Genomic DNA, 21537 nt, shown 5'->3' with positions numbered 1-21537 from the left:
GACTCAGAGGTGGAAGCCAGTCAGCAAAGTGTCCATGGAGACATGTCCTACCACTGCCTTTCCCAGCTGGTGGCATGCAGCACTGCACACTAACCTCTGAGGTGACTGTGAGGAGCACAGTTCAGGTTTGCAGCACTAAAGATTTGGCTCCCTTTCTTGAGAACATAACAGATATCCTTTACAGGGCTTGGTCTTCACACTGCAGAGGAGTTCAGGCTCTCACAATAAAGAGGTAGTTTATTGCCAAATCCCATTCCTCCTCACTCTTCTCTGGAGTAATAACACACCCATCATGCAGAACAGAGAGGCATGTTCCCAAAAGGGCTGCACTGATTCCCTCAGCCACCCCACACCACTCTGGTGCCTCTGCCTCTCAAGATGTTTTTTTTTAAGGCAGCTCTCTGTGGGTGTTTGGCATATAAGGAGACATCAGTAAGAAATGAAGAAAGCTGAGTATTATGAATGGTAGCCACGGGATGGGCAAGTCAATCAGGGATAAATTTGGAGTAAGGAAAGAGGAGCCTGGTGTACTACTTATCCCTATGGTCAAAGCTGGATTAGAGCAAACAGTTGCTTGTATTTATAAACTTCCCAACACCCTGCTGTGCCTGAATAAGAGGAGAGAGGAAGGATCACAAGACCCTCTCTGGCTGGGGCTTGGGAAAGGAAGTCTCTGAAATATGAATGCTGGACATTCTCTTCCCCTCCCCCCAGGGTGAAGATTTTCCACAGTGTCACTCCTGCTGTCACTCACAGTGGGAGCACCCTGGTGATCTGATCCTTACTCCCTGAGCCTCAGGAGAGTTCTTCTTGTGCCCAGAGACCCAACCTGAAGCGGGGCAGGGAGAAACCTGCTCCTCTGGGCCCTGCCCCTCACCCCCTGCTGCCTCCAAGGGCTGATGGAGCTAATTAATTTACTATTAGTACAGTCCTTTTTCAGTGTGGGTCTGTGTTTATGTTTACTTTCAGGAGCTAGAGATGGTACAGATGGCTAATTTGTTTGTTCGGTATTGTTCTTTCTAGCTGCCTAGAGCTGTTTTTGTACTTCTGTATTTGTCATGGTTACTGCATACTCAAAATCTCAAGTGCCTCTTTTCCTGTGTGATGGAAAGCTTACTGAGTATCAGCTGAAAAGTCATGACTGTTTAGAAGGATTCTCTCTTTTGTCCCTTTGTCCGGCACTACCCCCCATTGCCTTTGTTTAGGTGGGTGTTCTGGAAGGCAGAGAGCCAGCTGCAGCCTGGAGGTTTCCCAGAACATCCAGAAAACCTGGACAATGGGCTTTTCCCTGGCTCTGAGAGACTCCAAAGTGGGTCACCTTCCGTGCTGGTTAGCAAGGAACATGGGCAGGACAGCAAGTGCTGCTGCCAAGGGAAATGGTGGTGGTGGGGAGGGAAGCAGCTGCATTTGATCACACAGTATTGCTGCCCAGTTGCTGCTAGTGGGTAGAACAAGCCTGCTGATTAGCATTCCCAAGAATACAATTAGGAGACAAGGCTATTTTCAGCAGCGTCCCCTCTCAAGGCTTGTAAAGACACAAGCGCAAAGAAGCCCGGAGTCGGCGCTTCCTCCACCGCAGGCACTGGATGGCTTATATTAGCACAATGCTCCAAATCCCCTGTAAGTCCTCCCAGAAAGGGAGAGTAAATATAGTTTGTCAAACAGTTATCTTTAGCACACTGTCTCGTCTGCCAGCATGGATCTTTCTGCATGACCTCTTGCTAAGTCAGGGCAATTTCTTCTCGTTCGCTTACTCCTGCCTGCAATGCCATTCCTGGAGGGGAACCAGGGCTCCCTGGGGCTGGGGGGAGACTGTTTCCACCCCCCCTTGCTGACCAGCCTCTGTACAGACATAGCAGGGTTATTGACCTCTAAACCCAGTTTTTCCCATCTGCTTTAAAGGGAAAAAAAAAGGGGGATGGAAGAGCACACAAAAGGAGGATGAAGGGAAAGCAAGCTGGCTCTGCTGGGGATCCCCTCTGAACTCCAGCAGGCAAGGGACATGCTGAGTCCACACCTCTACAACAGATCCTCTGTGATGGTGGGCTGGTGATGGAAGAAACACAGGGAGGTTTTGCAGGCTCTGAAATCAGCCCTACCTCGCACTGCTGCTTAGACAGCAGTCTCTCCCTGCCTGGCCTCACTTTGGCACCACTTATTATTTCTCTTGTGCCACTGCTCATGCACACACACACAGACTCCACTGGGCCAAGCTGCCTCTGACATGCCACCTGCACCAGCAGTAGTGTAAGCACAACAAGGACTGTGGGCAAGTGCTACCTTTGGAGGTTTGCTCAGCCTGGGATGACTGTGGCTGGCTCATGGGCCATGAGTGGGGTTCTGGCAAGGCTGGCACTCCACAAGGCAGCAGCCCTTTTGAGCTGAAAAGGGGGTATGTGGGAAACGGGGCCCCACACTAGTAGGCACCTTGCCTGAAAGATGAAGAGCATCTTTTTTTGTAGCAAAGAAAAAAGAGTGAAGGACCAGAGCTGACTGCAGCTCTGGCCACCCACCAGCTGCTCCTAAAACTGGGCACTGCAGCAGGGGGAGCCCCCTGCCCCTGGGCCTGTAGTCCCTGCCCCACTACAAGGCAGCCCCCTCACAGCAAGCAGCTCTCTGGAAAACTTGATAGCATCCAGCAGCCAAAAAAGCCTGATCCAGGACAGGTCATGGCTATACCAGAAAGTCAGGCAGCGTTTGCCTTCCCCAGGGAAGCTGGAGCAGGGAGGAGGCAGGCAGCCATAGCGTGCTGTGTCCGTAGGAGCACTGGGTTTCACAGCAGGTCTCCTGTGCCCATTGCAGTGGGCAGTGATGTGCCTCTGCACAAAACTCCATATGTCTGAGCCACTAATTTTCCAACAAATCATTTCCTTTTTATTAATCTCAGTGGAGTCTCATCTCTTCAGGATACTGCCACAGGCAAATGGTGTAACACAAAGCTCAGAGACTCTGCTGTAATGAAAAGGAGGAGATTAGAGAGTTAATGGCCCCAGCTGCTACTATAAGCTTTACTCTCCAGGCTGCACTCAGTTGGAGAGGCATCATATTGCAGCTCCATCCCCTGTGCCACTCTCTACATGGTTGGGGAACTCTCCAGAACAAGAACAACATCGTTTTGTTGCTGTCTGCCAGACGGAGAAACCGAACCGTGCTCTTTTGTCAGGAGGCCCCTGCCTCCTCCTGCATGACTGAACAGAGCTGTTCTAACTCTCCAAGGTCCCCATCTCTGCTGTGCTTCTGTACATGCACAGCCACTTCAGCTTGAGGGAAAGGAGACCAGTGTGGGGCCTGGTGAGCTGCTGCTTATCCCACAGGTGATATCCATGGGGTGGCTGTGTTTAATAGTGCTCTGGGGATGGAGAGTGAGCCCAGATCTGGCTGAGCATCAGCAAGGGGAGAGATGTCACCAGCATCCAACTGCCTCCTGCAGAGGATCACATCCAACACACCTTCCTCTCCTGGCAATAACCAAGGGTAGCTCCATTAAACATGAAAGAAGAACAAGAAACCTGCATGCTGGGGTGCCCTGGGTGACTACAGCCAAAGCAAAGTCAGACAGCTGCATGGCAGGCATGTGGCACACAGCAGCATGTATCGTGTGGCAAAGGCAATGCAGGGGCACTACAACCACCTCCTAAAACACAGGCTGCATGACAGGCTCCAATCCATGTGCTCTTTCCCTCTCAGCTCCATCTTTTCCTCCATTAACTTTGAGTGAGGGAGGAAGGAAGAACTGGTAGGAGCCTGTGCTGCAGGGATGCCACTCACCTCTCTGCATGCAGGACATTTCTCAGCCCTCCTCTCTCTGGAAAGGCCTTTTCCATGCACCTCGTGGTGCCTCCTGATGGAGGTGCCAGTGTGTGCCCAGTGTGTGCCAAAATGTGCTGCCTTGGCCCTCTGGTGCTTCCCTACCTCCCCCCAGTAGGAAAATGATATTAAGACCAGCCACAGGACTCCTTCATCCAACCCAGCTATAACAAGGTCAGCCTATTTCCGCATGGTTTCCTTAGATGCCAGTGCACACATTCAGCACAGACATGCCAGCAGCCAGAAAACCTCCTGGAGAGCATATCCAATGGTTCAAATGAACCTCACTACTGCAGCTCAGTTCTCCAGCTTATTCTTTTCCTTAACTTTGAAGGAATTCCTGAGTCTATCGTAACTTCCATGTGCCTGACCCAGCTATGCTTGCCCCATTTCCTGCCTTCACCAGCTCTCCAGTGGGCTTGAGGAGAACAGAGGAGTCCAGCTGCCCCCACCCCTGATCCTGACATTGTTTGCATCCAAGAACTCACAAAACTCCCATTAAGACACTGCTAAGGAGACAGCAACAGAAATAAATGGCTTCAAGAAATTCTCCCAGCCTTTCCTATTTATTATAAAACAGTGAGATGCCAGCACCAATGAACAAAATCTTAAAATACTTGTGAGATTCTGCTTGGAAACATGATGTTTTCCTCTTGTTATTCATGAACAAGGATTGTATTTCCCAGGTAAATTGACTTGAAAAACATTTCTAAAGTTAGTTTAAGTGTGAATTTTTCAACAACATTTCCTGCTTGTTTTTCAAAAGGCTAATTAAACTTGCAGTGACAACAAAATCACTTTTGCTTTTACTTGAAGGGAAACAAATGCTGTGGAGCAAAGCCAGACCAGTGGATCAAGTCCTTCACTCCTTCAATTCTGCATTTCCTTCTGATTATTCTGAAAAGTAGCCAAGATTTGCCCAGCATGGAGACAAAGCCCTGCAATGCTGGGGACGGGACCCAGCATTTTATCTGGCCAATCATTAGCCAAATGCCAAAACCCCCTGCCCATTTCCTTCCCAGTTTTTCTGAAGGCATGGTTGTGAAAAAGTTGAGGATGGAGCAATCTCTTCTGCCTTATCTGAACATATAAAGTACCCTGAAAGAACCAACATTTCTTCTGAATTATTTATAGTTTATGGAAATTAAAATAACATAGAAATCTGCAATGATTTAATTAATTATGGATAAGTAACAAGGTAATGCTAGCAATACATTTAACTGAAAAACCTATTTATAATAAAATGATTTCTTATAAATAATTAAAGCAGAACTGTCTGTGTTGTAACTCATAATTTACATTTAAGTCCTGATTCTTCTCGCACTTCTGATGAAACTTTACTCATTGGAATGCTCCCATGGAGCTGATGAAGTCAATGACAGAGCTGTTGGCAGGATGGAATCCAGTTTAGAATTAGAAGAACAGATTACAAAAGAAAAACTTTTCCTTTTTCTGTTTTGTTTTTTAAAGCAAGGGTCAGCATTTCAGTCCCTAAGAGATGAACTTTGCTTTTTCCTTGGCAAAGAAATTCACCTTAATTTGCCTTTCTTAACCCCATTTTAAAAGCAAATGAAGCCCAGATGACACCATTTAACAAGTTATGCTCACCATTTCCTTAAACCACTCTTGCCCAACAGCAATTTAGACCCTGACTGATACACTTGTGGGTACCATGGCAAAGCCCAAAAATTGGTTACTGAGCAGTGATGGGAGGAAGGGCACCTGGAGGAGCATGCCATGTATCAGCTAAACAAGAGGGATCAAATTCAGGCTGCCTTCACCAGCCTCTCCCTGGTGAGTATTTCAGTGAACTTGAGGATTACAAGATGTTCCTATTCCATTTTGTTCCTTTTCAAGAAGGTGACAGTATGGAACGACCCTTTCTATTTACTTCAAGTTCAGTGAAACGCTCACTTCAAGTATCTTGGCATGTCTCAACAGGCAAGGGGTGAGCCTCAAGGGGTGCAGGGTTTCAGTCCAGGCCCTGTTGTCAGCTTTCCTTGATGGTCCTCAGAACTTTGCAAACTTGAGGGTCTGTGAACTCCAAAAGGTGTCCCACACAGTGAGATACTGGTGACATCCTGCTGGAGTCCAGATGAGCTCCAAGGGCCTTACACTGGACCGCTGTCCATAGGGCTGTGAGATGACTGCCTTCAGTAATCAACAAATTTCCATCCTGGACACAATCTGGGTCAGTAATTACTAGAATTTTCTTAAGTCCAGTAATAATGATAGCATTCCATACTGGCTACTATTCAGGTAAGGAAAGTTCCAAGGCAGTCAGGGAATGACTGATTATTCCTGCTCTTTTCACACCCTGGCCATGCAAGAGTTCCTGGTACAATTAAGGGATGCTTCATTGGCCAGCTCTTTATACAGAGCCCAAGGCCTGATAGGGATCCCTAAGGTCACAAAGTGCTCAGAGGAATGGGGTGAATGCACCATCACAGTCAGGAAGAAATGGGCACAGTGTGTCTTTAGAGCTCCTTGGAGAGAGCTCAAACAAAGCCTGAGGCTGCACACAGTGAGAAGGGTCAATACAGGTGACACCCAGCCCTCCTGGACAGGCACCTCTCCAGGCTCTCCCACCAGGAAGGTGCCCCTGGCAGCAGGGGAAGGGAGAAGGGGAGGCTGGCAGGGCTGGTGCTCCTGTCCCTCTGCAGCCAAGGAGAAGCTAAAAAGGGAACCCGGAAGCTTTCCTACACAAACCACATTTATTGGTGTTGTTCCAGCTCTTCATGGACTGTTATCCATCAAAAGCACCACTGAAATTGGCACCCTTCACAGAAAAGGAAGGGATCCACCCCAGAACACTAAATGTCAGGAAACTTTTGTGACACAGGGTAAAGAAACACACACTGCTGCAGCAATTCAAAATGTTCCTGCTCGGAAGATAACCGGGAAGCAGCACGGCTGGTTCACACCTTCCACCAGAGCTAGGAGCACACAAAACCCCCAGAGCCCTTGCTGTGAGCCCTCCCAGAGGGGTGGCCAGAGGCCAAATGACTAACCACCCAGAGTGCACCACCATTCCCAGAAAGTCTTAGTAGCTGGAGAGACTCCCCATTAATAAGCAGACTTCAGGAAATACCCCAGTTGTGCAGGAAAGGAGCTGAAATCAGACATTCACCTTCACAAGTCATGGTCAGACAAAGAAGTCTGGACAAAGGGCCACAGTAACCCAAAGAAGCAGAGCTGGTAATATAAAATAACCATTTGGATTATAAAAATATTAATTGGGAGCATAAAGGAGCTGATTCAGTTAAGGGCACAGGTTATTTGTCTCTCCAAAGCAAAGCAGAGGGCTTACACAAATGGAAGAGCTCTCAAGTATGAAAATAAATATCAAAATACTAATTAAAAAGCACATCTAAACATGTTTATCACGGCCTGTATCCTCCAAGAAAAGTAGAATGGATGTCTAAGCAGAATTTTTGAATGAATTAGGGCAAGTTAAAGCCCTAGCTGGGCCAATCCAGCCCCCTTCTTTCCAGGTACAGGGAAGCCCATACCCACAGCCATTACTGCATGATGTGTTGTGTTGCCCAGAGTAATAAAGACAACATGGTACTTTCTGCAAGGAAAATAACACCTTCCCTCTGTAAGTTCTGTAGGGTAGGTTGCCCTAATTGTATTCTCATGGGGAAGATGGATAGAATCCTATTTAATCACCACCACAAAATCACTGGGAACTCAGTATTTGGATTTTTTAAATTATTACAGTATGAATAGTTATGAAAGTGTGATGGAAAAAGTCGTCCTTATGCTGGTTTGTCTTCACTGCAATTTCTGAAGTAGAATCTACAAAGGCATGAGTCAGTGTGCAGAAGCTGATTTATTTCCCAATTTTTGTGAAGCGAAAGAAACATGATGTTCAGCATCACCTTCCTCTGCTTACATTGAAGTCTTTCATCAGTACCCTGATTTTAGATTTTTCTAACTATCAGCTGAGGGGTGAGACATCTAAAAAAGAGAAAATTAATTGTTCTTAGTGTTTAGCAGCACCTGAATAAGGTAGACAGAAAAAAACCAAAACTTGTAAGTAGTCCGGACAAACAAAATTAAATGCCTCATTCTGTTACGCAGTTTTTGTCTAATATCTGTAAGTCCCTTTCTACATACAGTTGGAGAATATGACACACCTATAAAAAAGGATTAGAAAATTATTGGAGAAAACAATAATTGAAAAAAATTAAGGGTATCTACTCAAACTGTGCTCCCTCCCCCTCAAAAAAAAAAAAAAAAATCAGACCTCCTTCAGCTCACAAAGATGCAAAAAGAAGGAAAAAAATCCCAAAACCGGGTGAGGAAGAAGGGGAAGGTCCAGTTGCTCTCTCGTGCCCCTGGCTGAGTGGGTGGCAGGGTGAGGCCCCCATTGCAGCTGGAGCTCCCCCAAAGCCCCCACCTGCACACTTCCCCCAGCAGCCCCATTCCCACCCAGCCATGTGGGAACAGGTGGACTTGCTGTCCCTGCAAGGAAGCAACCTGGTGAACCAACATCCCTTTCAATCTCTGGGTACTTATTTCCTGGTTGTTTTAAAGGGTTGCTAAAGAAAAGAAGGAAACAGCATGAGGCTTCTCTGGGCTGGCAGTGGGTGGGGGAAATAAGTGTTTTATAGTGAAAGAGGGCAAAAGACAATGCAGACTTGGCATTTTGGCAGTGAAGAGTGAATGTCCTCCTTCCCAGAGGCAGCAGCTGAAAATCATAGACTCAGAGAATGGTTTGGGTTGAAAGAGGACATTGAAGACCATCTCATTTCAACTCCCTGCCATGGGCAGGGACATTTTCCACTAGATCTGGTTGCTCAGAGCCCCATATAACCTGGCCTTGAACACTTCCAAGGTGCCTCCAAATTGGAGGCTCCCCAGGATTTATTTCTCAGGGAAGACACAGCCCCCCATCCAGAAGGACATCCCCAGCCCTGGACACGGCACCCCAGGATGGAATGAGGGACCACCAGGGCAGGAGGCAGCAGGTTGGGGGGCAGCCAGGGGGACCCTGAGACGGGGGTATGGATGGGTGCTGTGCCAGGCAGGGCAGGTTCTCACACTTGGCCCAGTGCTGCTGCAGATGGGAGCTAATGGGCAAGGGTGTTTCTTGTGGTGTTTGCTGAGTCAGAGGTGATGAGATGAAGAAACACCTATAAGAAGCTTCTATGAGCACTTCTGGTTTCTCTGTAAGTTTGTTTTATAGGGGTTTTCAATTTGATGCAACATTTTGGGGCTTAGCATGCACTCTTCTATTCCAGTCTCTACAAAACCAGCTCTGGAGCGGCAGAAAGAAAAGAAAAGCTAGGTGATGTCTAAAAATACCTGCAGAGCTGTCACCCCATCTTCGGTGTACCTGTGCCAGCCAGCAAGACAGCCATATGGGCACTAACATGCACTTGGGAGCTTTCTATGGGAGATGTCAGGGTGCCTGCTTTCCCAGGAGGGAGAGTTCAGCCTCTCAGGGAGTTCCATGAGAATTTGGAGCCATTCCATTGAAGTTGAACCCCACAGTTAGTGCTCAAAGCCCGTGGCATGCTGCAGAGGCTGTCTGGAGGCAGTGAAAGAGTTACCTCTGGAGCAGAGCTGCAGCTCTGGGTGATGAAGTGGATAAGCAGGCACTTCATTCATCTGCTTCTAGCACTGCCTGACCTTGGCCTTGGCAGAGGAAAGGCATCTGCTCCTGGGAACAAAGGGCAGGGGAAGGAGGACGGCTCAGGAATACTGCTGGCCTGCACGGGATCAGGGCAGGGCTGCTGGGCTGATCCATGGCCATGCCTGGCAAATGGCAAGGGTCACTGGCTGCAATGCACCTACTGCAGGAGCTGCAGCCATACACTGCCCAAGCCCATCTTCTGTTTTAACAGGGAAAAAATCTCTCTTTCTTTTCTTTCTTTCTTTCTTTCTTTCTTTCTTTCTTTCTTTCTTTCTTTCTTTCTTTCTTTCTTTCTTTCTTTCTTTCTTTCTTTCTTTCTTTCTTTCTTTCTTTCTTTCTTTCTTTCTTTCTTTCTTTCTTTCTTTCTTTCTTTCTTTCTTCTTTCTTTCTTTCTTTCTTTCTTTCTTTCTTTCTTTCTTTCTTTCTTTCTTTCTTTCTTTCTTTTTCTTTTCTTTCTTTCTCTCTCTCTTTCTCTCTTTCTTTTCTTTTTTCTTTCTTTCTTTTTCTTTCTTCCTTTCCTTTCTTTCTTTTCTTTCCTTTTTCCTTTTCTTTCTTTTCTTTCTCTTTTCTTTTTTCCTTTCCTTTCCTTTCCTTTCCTTTCCTTTCCTTTCCTTTCCTTTCCTTTCCTTTCCTTTCCTTTCCTTTCCTTTCCTTTCCTTTCCTTTCCTTTTTCATTTGCCTCACTATGGGAGCATATACTGGAGGTAGTTTATACTGGGCTGAACCTACAGTGTCTATAGAGACAAGAGCCCACTTGAGGAAAGGTGGTGGTTGAGTTTGGGTGGTTTTTTTTCAATTTTTCAAAAGATGCAGCTGCAGCTACCTAAATGCAAATGCTCAAGGAGGAGAAACATGGAATGCTGAGGGCTGAGCCTTTTCAAGCCTAATGACTGGACATAGCTCTGTTGGAGTGAAGCAGGAGAGTCAGGGCTCCAAGCAGCTCAGCCACCCCTGGTGCCATTCATTTCCGCACGGTCCAGTGTTTGTTTTCTCCTCCCTCCTGAGGAGATGCTGTGTTGGTGTGGGTGCTGCAGCTGCACATGGGGTGTCCCACACTGCTCTGGGGGCAGGCTGGACACATGGAGCGGGTGGGTGGCTGCAGGTGGGCGGGTGGCTGGGTGTCCCCAGAGCAGTGTTCCATCCTGTGCCACCGAGAGCCACCACCCTGCCAGCTGGACAGACAGGCAAGCAGGGCTTGGCCCGGGTGCAGAAGGAAAGGATCCAGGGGCTCTGTTGACATAACAAGCCACTAGAGAGCACTCTCAAATGTATTTATACCCTTTGCCTAAGTGCTAGTTCATAAAAACACGCGGTTGCCATGGCCTGGTTTACAGCACGTCTAAAAAGAGAGCTCCCAAACATACCAGGTTTTCTGAGGCCACTGCAAAGGCGGTCAAAGCCTCCCTTGTGTGGCACCTTTCCCACCCCCTGGGACCCAGGCACAGGGCAGCACCCACGAGCTCCATGTATCCCTTCTTGTCCCATACTGCTGTCTGTTTACAAATAAATGTCAGGACGATATTTAAAAAAAAATTAAAATAATATTGTACAACTATAGCTTTTTCAAGTTTTCTTTCTTCCTTTTTTTATATATACAAAAAATGCAGAAAGTATTTAAAGTTCCTAGTTTCCTTACGCTTAGTGTCAGAAAAAAAAAAAAAAAAAAGAGAACCCATAAAATGCCAAACTGGCAGCAGGTTAGTTCAGCAGCTATCATCAAAAGCACTGTGCAGTTGAAAAAAAATCTGCCAGGAAAAAGTATCTTTGAAAAAAAAGTAATGGAAGTGTGTTGGAAAAAAATAGTAATCACACATTCTTCATTAAAACACTTTTAATACTACACAAGTTACAGTATCACTTAAAAAGTTTAAAAAGGAATATTAACAGTAGCACTGTTGCAGCTAAAGCACTTCAAAATAATAGGGAAAAAAAAAATAAAAAAGCTTGTAGCCCAGGAAGTAGTAACAAAGGAAGAATCCACTGGAGTATTATTGTAATTGAGCAAAGAAACCAAAAGGAAAAAGCAACATTCAATGTGAGAAAAATGAGCTATGTATGAACACCCTCAATTTTTTAAAAAAATTCTTTTTTTTTGTTTGTTTGTTTGTTTCATTTTGTTTGTTTTTCTTTAGCAGTTCTGAAGTTTTATGGTGGAGATCAGACTTGGCTGGGGGCTCAAAGTCAGCTGAGAGAGCATAGCCACCGTGTGCCATTTCTTTTCCATCTATGTTGTTTCTGGGCCACTGCCTGGCATCACTGGCTGGGGAGTTTCCATCCTCTCCAGGAGTCCCAGAGCTGCAGGAGAGGGCGGCTGGCAGGAGGAGGAGGAGGAGGAGGAGGAGGAGGAGGAGGAAGGTGTGCTTCCCTACAGGCCTCTCACACCAGCGTCCCTCGGCCCCAAAACAAGGGTGTACTTTGTCAGGAGCAGGTCTCACCCTCGGCACGCTCACAGCTGGGACACCTGATGACACAAAAGGGGGGGCTCTTTTAGGCAGGCTTTGGAATTCAGTTTGGCTTCCTTTTTAAGTGCAGGGAAGCCGCCTTAATCAAAAACATGAACTTCATCCCATGTAAGGTATTATGCCAAGCAACTTTGAAGAACTTGTTACCATCTATCAGCTCAAATTTCATTTTTTTTAATAAAGTGCCTAAATACACATTTACACAGATCATAGTGGTTCCAAAGAATCCTTTACAGTTGGCATTTTTTTATATATAGGTATATATATAGGTATATATATATAATGTGCGTTTTCTTCAAATTGGCTAAATGTGTTTACATAAGACACCAATCTTGACTATAAGTTTTAAAGCGTAATATTGACTCAATGAATTTGTTTATCATGCAAGTCTTATCTAATATTACATTGACCTGTAATATGGAACACAATGTAGTGGGTGTGCTCATTAAACACTTCATAGAAAATTACTGTGCATGTGCAGTTCTGATCTTCAAATACTAATAATGACCATTTCTTTTCTTTTTAAAAAAAAGTAGTCTTCCCCAAAAAAAAAACTTCTCTGCATTAAATTGCAGTTTGAACATTATCACAATAAGAACAGTTGAGTAAAAAGCACCCAAAAATCTTCAATTTTATAGTTGGCTGAACAACTATAGATTTTTCCTCCTTCTCTTCTGATACTGGAAGTGTTTATTAGCTGGTCCCTGGGAAGGGACGACCTCGCCACCCTTTTGCTCAGAAACAACCGCACATAACCGAGTTATAAACACCTCGACAGAAGGGCTCGTACAGCTGCAGCGTTGCCAATGAACTATAAACAGCACAAAAACATCACTATTAGACTTGAACTATTTCTAGTAACCAATGATTTATTGATTTTAGAAGTCTGCTTGGTGATGCAGAAGCGTGATCAAAAGAAGTGGCTTTACAAAAGAGTTCTCCAAAGTAGCTTAAAAGGCAGGGCCAGGGCCATTATGTGCAGCCCTAATTGCTTTCATTTCAACCAGTTTATATTTTCATTTTCAAAGAATAGCAGTAGGTTTGTTTCAAGCATACGTAATAAGGAAATTACAGGTTTCCTCCACCCACATTTGGGCTGTCACTGATATGCCCGCGGGCAATTTGGCAGAGCCTCAGTCACTGCTGTCACTGTACCACACCGTACCTGCCACTACTTGGAAATACCGGGTCAGCGATAGTAACAATAGCAACAGCACCAGAGGTGACTGGTAAGCAAAATCAAAATCCATATGCACTATCTGAAAATTAAAGTAAAATAAAATAAAGTCTCTTCCCCACATCCCCAGCTTTGTCCAAAGACACAAAAGCCCCACAAGTGACACTGAAGACCTTCAGAAATGGCAGTGCTACATTGGCACCTTTGCCAATCGTGTAACTAAGTTCGTTATCAAAATTCCATATTATGGTATGCAACTGGTGAATAAATGCAGTTTTGTAATCTTAGAACTGATCACGAGAATTGTGGTCAACTTTGCCTTAAAAAAAACCAAAACAAAACAAAACACCAAACCAAAAACAAACAAACCCAGAAATCCCTAACTCAACAGCGCCTCTTGGACACCTCTCCACATCCTACTCTGGTGGCAACTTCCCTTGAGAAACAGTGAGCAATCAGGGACTGGATCTGGAGGACCTTCCATCGCAACCCGAGCCACGCGCTTCTGGGAGAAAGCCCTCGTGCTCCCTAAGCTCGCCCGGCCAGAGGGATGGCAAAGGGCACGCCTGCCTTGGCTAGCCACTCTTGTCCCCAGCTGCCTCAGACCAAGCCTGCATGCGACCAGCTCTACAGGACAGGGGCCAGGAATAAGGAATCACAGACAGTAAGGCAATCTTTACAATGTCAGAAAGTGTATTTGGCATTTAAAAAAAAAAAAAAGAAAAGAAAAGAAAAAACAGAAGAAACAAGTGCATACAAATACAGCTAGAAGCATTTCTGGTTTGCCAAGTGCTCTCTAAAAAAAGCAGCGCAAGTCACAGCCTACATTGAACAGTAACTGTCACCAGGGAAGCACAACAAATAGTTGCTATAACAAAAGGGAAAAAAAGAAAAAACGAAACAGAAAAAAAAAAGAGAAGAATTAGAAGAAATGCCTTTATAATAAGTACATACCTTTTGTCTTCAAAAAATATAGAAACACAATGTATTCAAAAAAATCAAAATTATACAGCCATGTTTATGAAGTCTACATTTCCCTTGTCTTGGAGATATATATATATTTATATATATATATTTATAGATATATACAGAATTCGAGCAGTTCGAGTTCAAGGTGACGTCGGGCAGCGAGCGCAGGCGAGTCACGAGTCCCTCTCCTTTTTCACTTTCACATCTCCGGCCAGGATGGTGGCGATCTCCCCTTGCATGAAGGCCCAGGGGACGTTGGAGCCGACCAGGGGACACTTCTCCCCGCTGGGGCAATACACCTCCCCGCTGGCTCCCTGCTGCTTGATGCTCTGCCGGGAGCAGGGGAAGCAGAACTTGTGCGAGGGGACGGAGGGGCACTGCACGAAGTGGGTGTCTTCCAGGCGCTCGTGGCAGAGGGTACAACACAACGGGACGCTGGCGGCGAGGGACGAGTCCGGCAGGCTGGCGGGGTGCACGGGCTCCAGCCCGCCCGCCGCCGCCGCGTTGGCCCCCTGGCCCGGCACCTCCCTGCCGGGGCCCAGCCTTCTTTGGTTCATGGCGGAGGGCGAGGGGGGGCTGCTGCTGTTCCTCCGCGTGGTGGAGTGGACCTGGTTGGCGTCTTTGGAGGCGTGGTTGCCCCCGGCATTGTCCGCCACCAGAATGAGGGCGGCCATGGGGGACTGGCCGTTCTGTGCCGCCTCGGGCGGCGTGGTCCGGTTGGAGTGGGGCGAGGCGGTGGGCGGCGGGGGCGACATGAAGGGGGTGGCCGTCAGCGGCAGCTTCATCCCTTCCGACGGGGTGGGCAGCCAGGGCTGCACCTCCCCGTTGATCTTCGGGGGTCCAGCCTCGCCCTCGGGCTCGGGGGAAGGCTTCCTCTTCCGGGCGGCCCGGGCCCCTGCAGAGGCAGAGGAGGGGGGGCAAGGAGGAGGGTAAGAAGGCAGCGCAGTCACAACGCATCGCCGAGCAACCGCGGAAACGGCTGGCCCCGGCCACCCCCCGGGCACCAGGCCACCCAAGCGGCCGGGCCGCCGCCCCGCACGCCCAAACCCGCCCGGCATCCCCCGCCCCGCATATCCCTGGAGAGCCACCCCTCCCGCCCCGCCGTCCCCTGCCGCCCCCCGGTCCCCGACTCCTCACCTGGCTTGGCCACGGAGCCGTTGGTCTCGTAGCCCAGCAGCCTGCCGCCCGCCATGCCCGGCTCCTTCTTGAATTTGCTGTCGAAGGGAGCCACGGTGTGGCTCCCGTGCTGGTGCAGGGCCAGCAGCGTGTCCCGCACTGTTTTGGGCTTGGCCAGCCACTCCTGCTCGGAGCCCGGCCGACCCTTGCCCTCCGCGGCCAGCTCCGCCGCCGCCGCCGCCGGCAGGCTCTCGGCGGAGCCGCGCTTCTCTTTGGCGCCGCTGTCGTGCTCCCCCGCCGCGCCGCCGCCGCCACCCGAGGAGGAGGAGGAGGAGACGGAGCCGGGGCGCTTGTGTCCCAGCTCGCCGGGCTGCCCGGCCGCCTGCGCCGCCGCCTGCGCCGCCGCCGCCGGCTGCTGGGGCACGGGCACGGCCATGGGGGCGGGCGCGGCGGAGATGGCGGCCAGCGAGGCGGCGGCCGCGGCGGCGGCGCGGCTGCCCAGACCGCCGATGGCGGCGGGGAGCCCGGCGCCGTTCACCAGCGGCACCAGGGTGGGCGGCACGGCGTGCGTCCGCCGCGGGTTCGGGCTCTGCCGGTTGAGCTCGGGCGGCTCCTCGGGCTTGGGGAAGCCGTTGGGCACCAGGATCCCGTTGACCTGCCGGCTGCCGCCGTACTCGGCGCCCAGGCGGGGCGGCGGCCGCTCGGCCGCCAGCGAGTAGCGCTCCAGGGGCTGCGGCGGGGGCCGCGCCGCCGCCTCCGCCGCCGAGGGGTGGCCGAGCTGCTGCTGCTGCGCCAGGAGCTCCTTGGCGGAGAGCGGAGGCTGCTTGGCGTGGGGCGGTGGCGGGGCCCGGCCCTCGGGGAAGCAGCCGTGCGCCCGCTTCAGCTGCCGCGCCGTGTCGATGACGAACTCCACGCGGTCGGCGCCCTCGTAGTTGACGCAGCCCCGGCAGACGGGCTCGGTGAAGTCCCAGATCATGGCCCAGGGCATGCGGGGCAGATCGCACAGGTAGCACGACTGCCTGCGGGAAGCAGCCGCCACCGCCGCCGACGACATGTCCCGGCCCCGGGGCAGCGGCGAGCGCCCCCCGCTCCGGCTTCGGCCGCTGCCTCCTCCGCCCCTCGTCACCGGAGTCCCGACGGGCAGGCTCGGGAGCCGCGGCCGCAGCGGGACCGTCCGCCGGGCCCCCTCCCCCTCGCCTTCCTCTTCCGTGCGCTGGAGCGGGGCGCGGCGGGCGCCCCGGCAGGCAGAGCCGCTGCGGGGAACGCCGCTCCCGTCGCCGTCTCCGCCGGCGGCGCTCACAGGGCGGCGGGGACGCGCATCTCCGCCGCGCGGCTGGCGCAGGGCTGCGGCCGCTGCCGCCCGCACGGCTCCCCCGCTCTCTGGCTACTACGGGGCGGCGCGGGGCGGCGGGGGCCGGCGCGGCGCGGCGGGGCGGACGGGGCGGGGACTGCCACGGGGGCCGGGGCCGGGGCCGGGGCTGGCGGCGGCGCCGTGCCGTGCCGGGCTCCAGCCGCCACCGCCGCCTCTGCGCGCCGCCGCTACGATTCTTCGACAGTGCCGGCCGCGCCTGCGCGATGGGCGCCCCCGCCCCGCCGCCGCCGCCGCCGCCGCGATCCCAGCCCCGGCCCCTGCCCGCGCCCCCGCCACCGGCACCGGGGGTTCCTCCTGCCGCCGGGGGGCCGCCGCGCCCCCGCCCCGCATAGCCCCCGGGGAGGGCTGTGGGAGCGGAGAGGGAGAAGGCGAGGGGCGGGGGTGCCCTGCAGCTCCCTCCTTCTTTTCTGATTTTATTTTTATTATTGTTGAGTGTATTACTATTTCCCTCACCGCCGAGGGGCTTTGCCGAAACCTCCCAGCCGTGGGCGCAGCGGTGCGCGGGGCGCCTCCCGCAGTGCGGGACTCAGTGCACCCCCTCCCCCGTGACCTTGGACGCGGCGCCCCGGGCGCGCCCCGCAGCTGCGAGGTCCCCCCCGCCGGGCCGGTCATCGCCACCTCCGGGCAGGGGCCGGCGCCCTGCCGAGCGGTGCTCGGCTTTGTTCTCCCCGCCGGAGCAGGAGGCACCATCAGAAATAAATGTAACGATTACCCAGCTTTTTTTTTTTTTTTTCTTAACTGTTGTCATTTGTGCACAGGAAATAGGACGTTCTAGATTTCCTGTCATTTTAAACCACAAACCAGTAGTTCTCTAATGCAGATTAGCGAAATTCACACAGACTAAGCACACGCCGTCTCGTTCCCAAAAAAGAAAAACCTGTTTCCCCGACCCCCTTCCACGCTGTGAATCGCTCATCCGCCACCTGCACCCTCACTGACACACAGGATGGGGGCAAGGGGGAGCAAGAGAGGGTGTTCGCTCTCCTCGTGTGCCACGGGAGGTGAAGCAGCCCTCACCGGGCGCATCCCGGCACGTACGGTCGGCCGCACGCCTTTGCCCGTGCAGGGTGAACACGGCGGAGGCTGCTCCCCCCGACAGCCGTGCTCCAGCCGCCCTTCCCACGGCGTTATGTAGGTTACGGAGGAGGGAGGGAAAGAGGGCGGGAGGCGGCAGCCGGCCGGGGCTGGGGAAGCTCTGACGTCCGTGGCCGCCGCCGGGAGGTGCCTCCCCGCGGCTGGGGGCCGCCCGACGGCGCTGCGGGGCTGGCCCCGCCACCAGCGCCACCGCTCCGCTGCCCCTGCTCGGCCGGGCTGCCGAGGGGCGTCGGGCGAACACCGGGGGCAGAATGTCCCCGTCGGGCGGACACGGGGGCAGAGCCGCTCCCTCTCGCCCTGCGCCGCCCGCCGGGCCCGGGGACTGCGTGTGGCGGCCGTCCGTGCGCCCCGGGGCTGTGGGGAGCCCTTGCTTCCCCCTGCCTCGGCCTCCTGCTCGTCCTGGCGCTGGCTGCAGCGCCGGCCCCCGTGCCAGGCTGGGTGACTTTGCAACTGCACGGCCGGCCGGGCGCCCTGGAGGCGCCGGGTTGCACATAAGGGAAATAAAAGTCAGCCCCGGCCCCCAGTCCGGCCCCGCACGCCGTTGCGGCGGCCGGGGCTGCAAAGCCGGGAGCCACCCCCGGAGCCCTCACAGCTCCTGGCAGCCCTGCGGCGGCCGGCCGGGGCCGGAGGGCAGGAGCAAGGAGAAGGGGCAGCCCTGCCGTGAATCCCGGAGAGCCAAGGGTTAACATCGGCTCGCTTTTCCCGAGCAGCCCTCCTTTCACATTGCATCAAAGTCCTTTAAAGCTGTTTCTCTTCCCTCCTCCCCTCCCCGGCTGGAAAGACGATTTATCCATGCAAGCTAAGTAAACAGATCTTTGTTTTCGTCTTCCACCCACTGCCCTCTTTCTCCAGCCCGAAGCTGGAGCCTCGCCAAGCCGGCTGCAGCGATCGCTGCCTCCACACACACACTCACACACACGGGGCGGGGGAAGAAGCCGGGTTTCTCGGGTGAGGCAATGCGCCTGCAATTGGCAGGGACAAGGCAGGAATTGTAATTGCACTTCATCATGTGATGGCTTATGAAAGAGGAAGTTTGGATGTTTTAGTCACGTACTCCTTTGCCCTCTTGCTTTAGCCTCCAGGTTCTCCGAAGGAAAAAATTACATATATTTATATATACTGGTGGAAAGCCAAGAAACAGTGTGTTTGCGCATTTCAGATCATGAGCAGAGCTGGAGTGCTAGCTGAGCCAGGCTGCAGGGTAAGAAGAAAGCAAAGCTTTGAGCTGTGGCAGGCTTTTAACTGCAGGACAGAAAATGTGATCTGTATTTATTTTCCTTTATTTTTAATGAAAACTAGCTGCGTGGAAAAGTCAAGATGAGCAGTATTCTGGTTTTGCCGCATTTGCTGCCTTTGAATTCATTCTGGTGGAAAAGGAAAAAAAAACCAACAAAATCATGTTGCCAAGCTCAATGTCAAAAACCTGATAAAAAAATAGTGGCAGTGCTACATAGGAAATGCGGTTTATGTATCAAATCACACAAAAAAATACCTCAAAGCTGCTGACTGTTACAGCAGTAACTGCACAGGAACCGAACAAATAATGCATTTGTCTCTTGTTCTTTTTTTCTCTTTTTTGAAGCAGAAGCCATCCCTTTGTGCCGGATCTCTGCGAAACGCCCCTTGCTGCAACACACCAAGGCTATAGATAGGAGCAGTGAGTGCTGGACAATGTCTTATGGGGTGCAGGGCTGTGAAGTTCTGGGGCAGTCCCTGAGCAAGGAGCACCATGATGGCATGGATGAGGGTCCAGCACAGTGTGAAAGGCTTTCGTCTTGCTCTGGTGTGCCCAGTGTCATGGGTGAGGGAAGGAGGGGACAGGGAAGGTTATAATGGGGCAGCTCTTTGAGATGAACTCTGTTCGCCACCCCCAAATCAATGCCATGCCCCTTGTCACAATGTGGTTTTTTGCTTTTGTCAATGAACCACACCGAGATCTTGCTGTGTTTCTCTTCCTCCCTGCAGGGTTTTATCCTTTCCCTCTTATCCTCTGCACTGGCAGCAGTGATTGCGTGCAGACCCTTGTCTCAGAACTGTGCCCCCAGCCTGCACTTCACCCACATACCTATCCCCCATGGGGCCTGCCCTTCCTCTGTGTCCAAACCAGTGCTCCTCACTTGATCACCTCTGCCCTTGGCATTCTTCTTTCCCTTCTGATTGAGGGCTGTCTCACATCCTTCTCCAGCAGATACACACTGCTTCCTCCATAGCTCTTATTTGCATCCTCCTGTTGTGGCAGAAGTCCTGCAGGGTAATATCAAAATGGCCAGAGCCAAGAAAGGAAGGGCAATTATGCTGAAGGATGCTACCACCTCTCCTTCATTGATTAATAATGAATTATGGAGGTTGCTCTCTCAGAACTGAGAGAGGAGAGTCTGGGAATAGTCCTTGAAGTTTTGAATTGAGTCAGATGCAGGTGACTCTGGGCCAACAATGTTTAATCTAGTGCTATGGGGGGGAAAAAAGACACTGGTGCAAATGAGGGTGTCATCAGGCACAGCGTGTTGACATAAATAGGGTTTGGACAGGCTCATGGTACACCACTGCTCCTGCAGATGTTTACGACCAGCTACAACTTTATTCACAGGAGCATCACTATGAATGTAAGGCTATGTGCACTTCTGGGCTTGCAGGATGAGAGCATGCTTCCCCAAGAGCTGCTCGTCAGCAGCGTGCTGACGGCTGCCCTGCAGCCTGGAGCTGACTGCTGATGGCAGGAGCTGACAGAGCCACTGGCACAAAAATACTCCACCGAGGCCGGAGAGAGGTCAGTGCACTCGCTCAGTGTGAGGCAGGACGTGCCAGAGGATCGAGAGGGACTTGAGCAGCTACTCAGTGTCTGCTGTTTCCCATACATGGGGCCTTTTATTAACTCCTTGAGGACAGCTGCACTGAATGCTGCTGTTTGGTGTTAACTTCTGAAGAGCTGCGAGGCACCTAAGCAGAGCCTGCTTAGAAGAGGAAACAGCAATAGGAAAATCATTTACCGTTCATTCACGGATATGTCCCAAAATATGGAGATGCTGCTATTCTGCTCCAGTGCTTTGCTCTAGACAGCCTGGCCAGGGCGAGCTACCAGGGACTTGCACTGTGAGCAAGAGCCTGTGTGCTACAGCTTCTGCTCCATTGGTGGGCTCTGCTCTAGGCAGTTTGGAGAAAAATTTGCATGCTTTCTTTAAAAAAGGAGACAATTCTGTTTTTAACAGCGCAGTTGACTTTATGCCCTTTTTTCAAGTAGAAGTAGAAAAAAAAGCAGCGAGGAAAAGATCATGGAAATACTTGAGAAATTCAGAGGTTGCTACCCTCCGAAGAGAACGAAAAACTTCAGAGAGACACCTCCAGATACCAGAAGAAAGGGCAATTGATGTGAAAAAGCTTCCGCCCCTTATCCCCAGGCTGAGTAAATAGGCATGTCGGGTTATCCCATTTACACCCCGCCTTGGTGCTCTGCATTTCGAGCCACAGTCAGCAATTGTCTGCAGCCCCGGGCGAGGGGGGCAGGAATGTGGTGGCCGGGGGCTTCCCGGGGCGCAGGCAGAGCGGCCGGCTGGCCGGGTGACCCCTTCCCAAAATAAACAGGAAGCCCAGGAAGCAGTGACCCCTCCGTGACACCGCGCTGGCTCTGCTCCCTGCCTTCTGTGCGGGAGTCGACAGGCTTCCAAATACCCTCAGAAAAATTGGACAGGGGCGAGGACTCCACAGGAAACGTTACAAAATAAGAGCAGAAACAGATCGTCTGTTGAAAAAATTACAGAGGGCTTTAAAGCTCCTTCTTCTTAGGCTTCTGGATAGTTGTGTTCCTTGTCTGTGCTTCATTCCCCTTAGCCCGTGTCGATGCAGTTTGCGGAGCCCCGAGGAGCTGCAGAGGGGCAGAGCTTCCCTCTCTGCGTGTGTG

At 51.5% G+C, this 21537-nt stretch overlaps 1 protein-coding gene across 1 annotated transcript; it reads right to left on the bottom strand.

Annotated features, from left to right (window-relative positions):
• Positions 1–14012: 14012 nt before the first annotated feature.
• Positions 14013–16372, bottom strand: IRF2BP2 (interferon regulatory factor 2 binding protein 2). The gene is made up of 2 exons (XM_054629740.2): positions 15197–16372; positions 14013–14954 (listed from the first exon to the last, which is right to left on the bottom strand). The coding sequence occupies exons 1-2, from the start codon at positions 16227–16229 to the stop codon at positions 14233–14235; spliced, it is 1755 nt and encodes a 584-aa protein (XP_054485715.1). The 5' UTR covers positions 16230–16372; the 3' UTR covers positions 14013–14232.
• Between the last annotated feature and the right edge of the window lie 5165 nt (positions 16373–21537).

This window comes from Agelaius phoeniceus, chromosome 3, assembly GCF_051311805.1.
Source record: "Agelaius phoeniceus isolate bAgePho1 chromosome 3, bAgePho1.hap1, whole genome shotgun sequence".
NCBI lineage: Eukaryota > Metazoa > Chordata > Aves > Passeriformes > Icteridae > Agelaius > Agelaius phoeniceus.
The sequence above is the reverse complement of the archived record's forward strand: the minus strand, read 5'-3'. Positions and strand labels throughout refer to the sequence as shown.

What these genes read in the sequence shown, in the direction of transcription:
- IRF2BP2 (XM_054629740.2), bottom strand. Translation starts at nt 16,229, where the DNA reads ATGTCGTCGGCGGCGGTGGCGGCTGCTTCCCGCAGGCAGTCGTGCTAC. An exon ending in CGGCTCCGTGGCCAAGCCAG is followed by an intron (nt 14,955 to 15,196) that starts GTGAGGAGTCGG and finishes CTGCCTCTGCAG; the next exon opens with GGGCCCGGGCCGCCCGGAAG.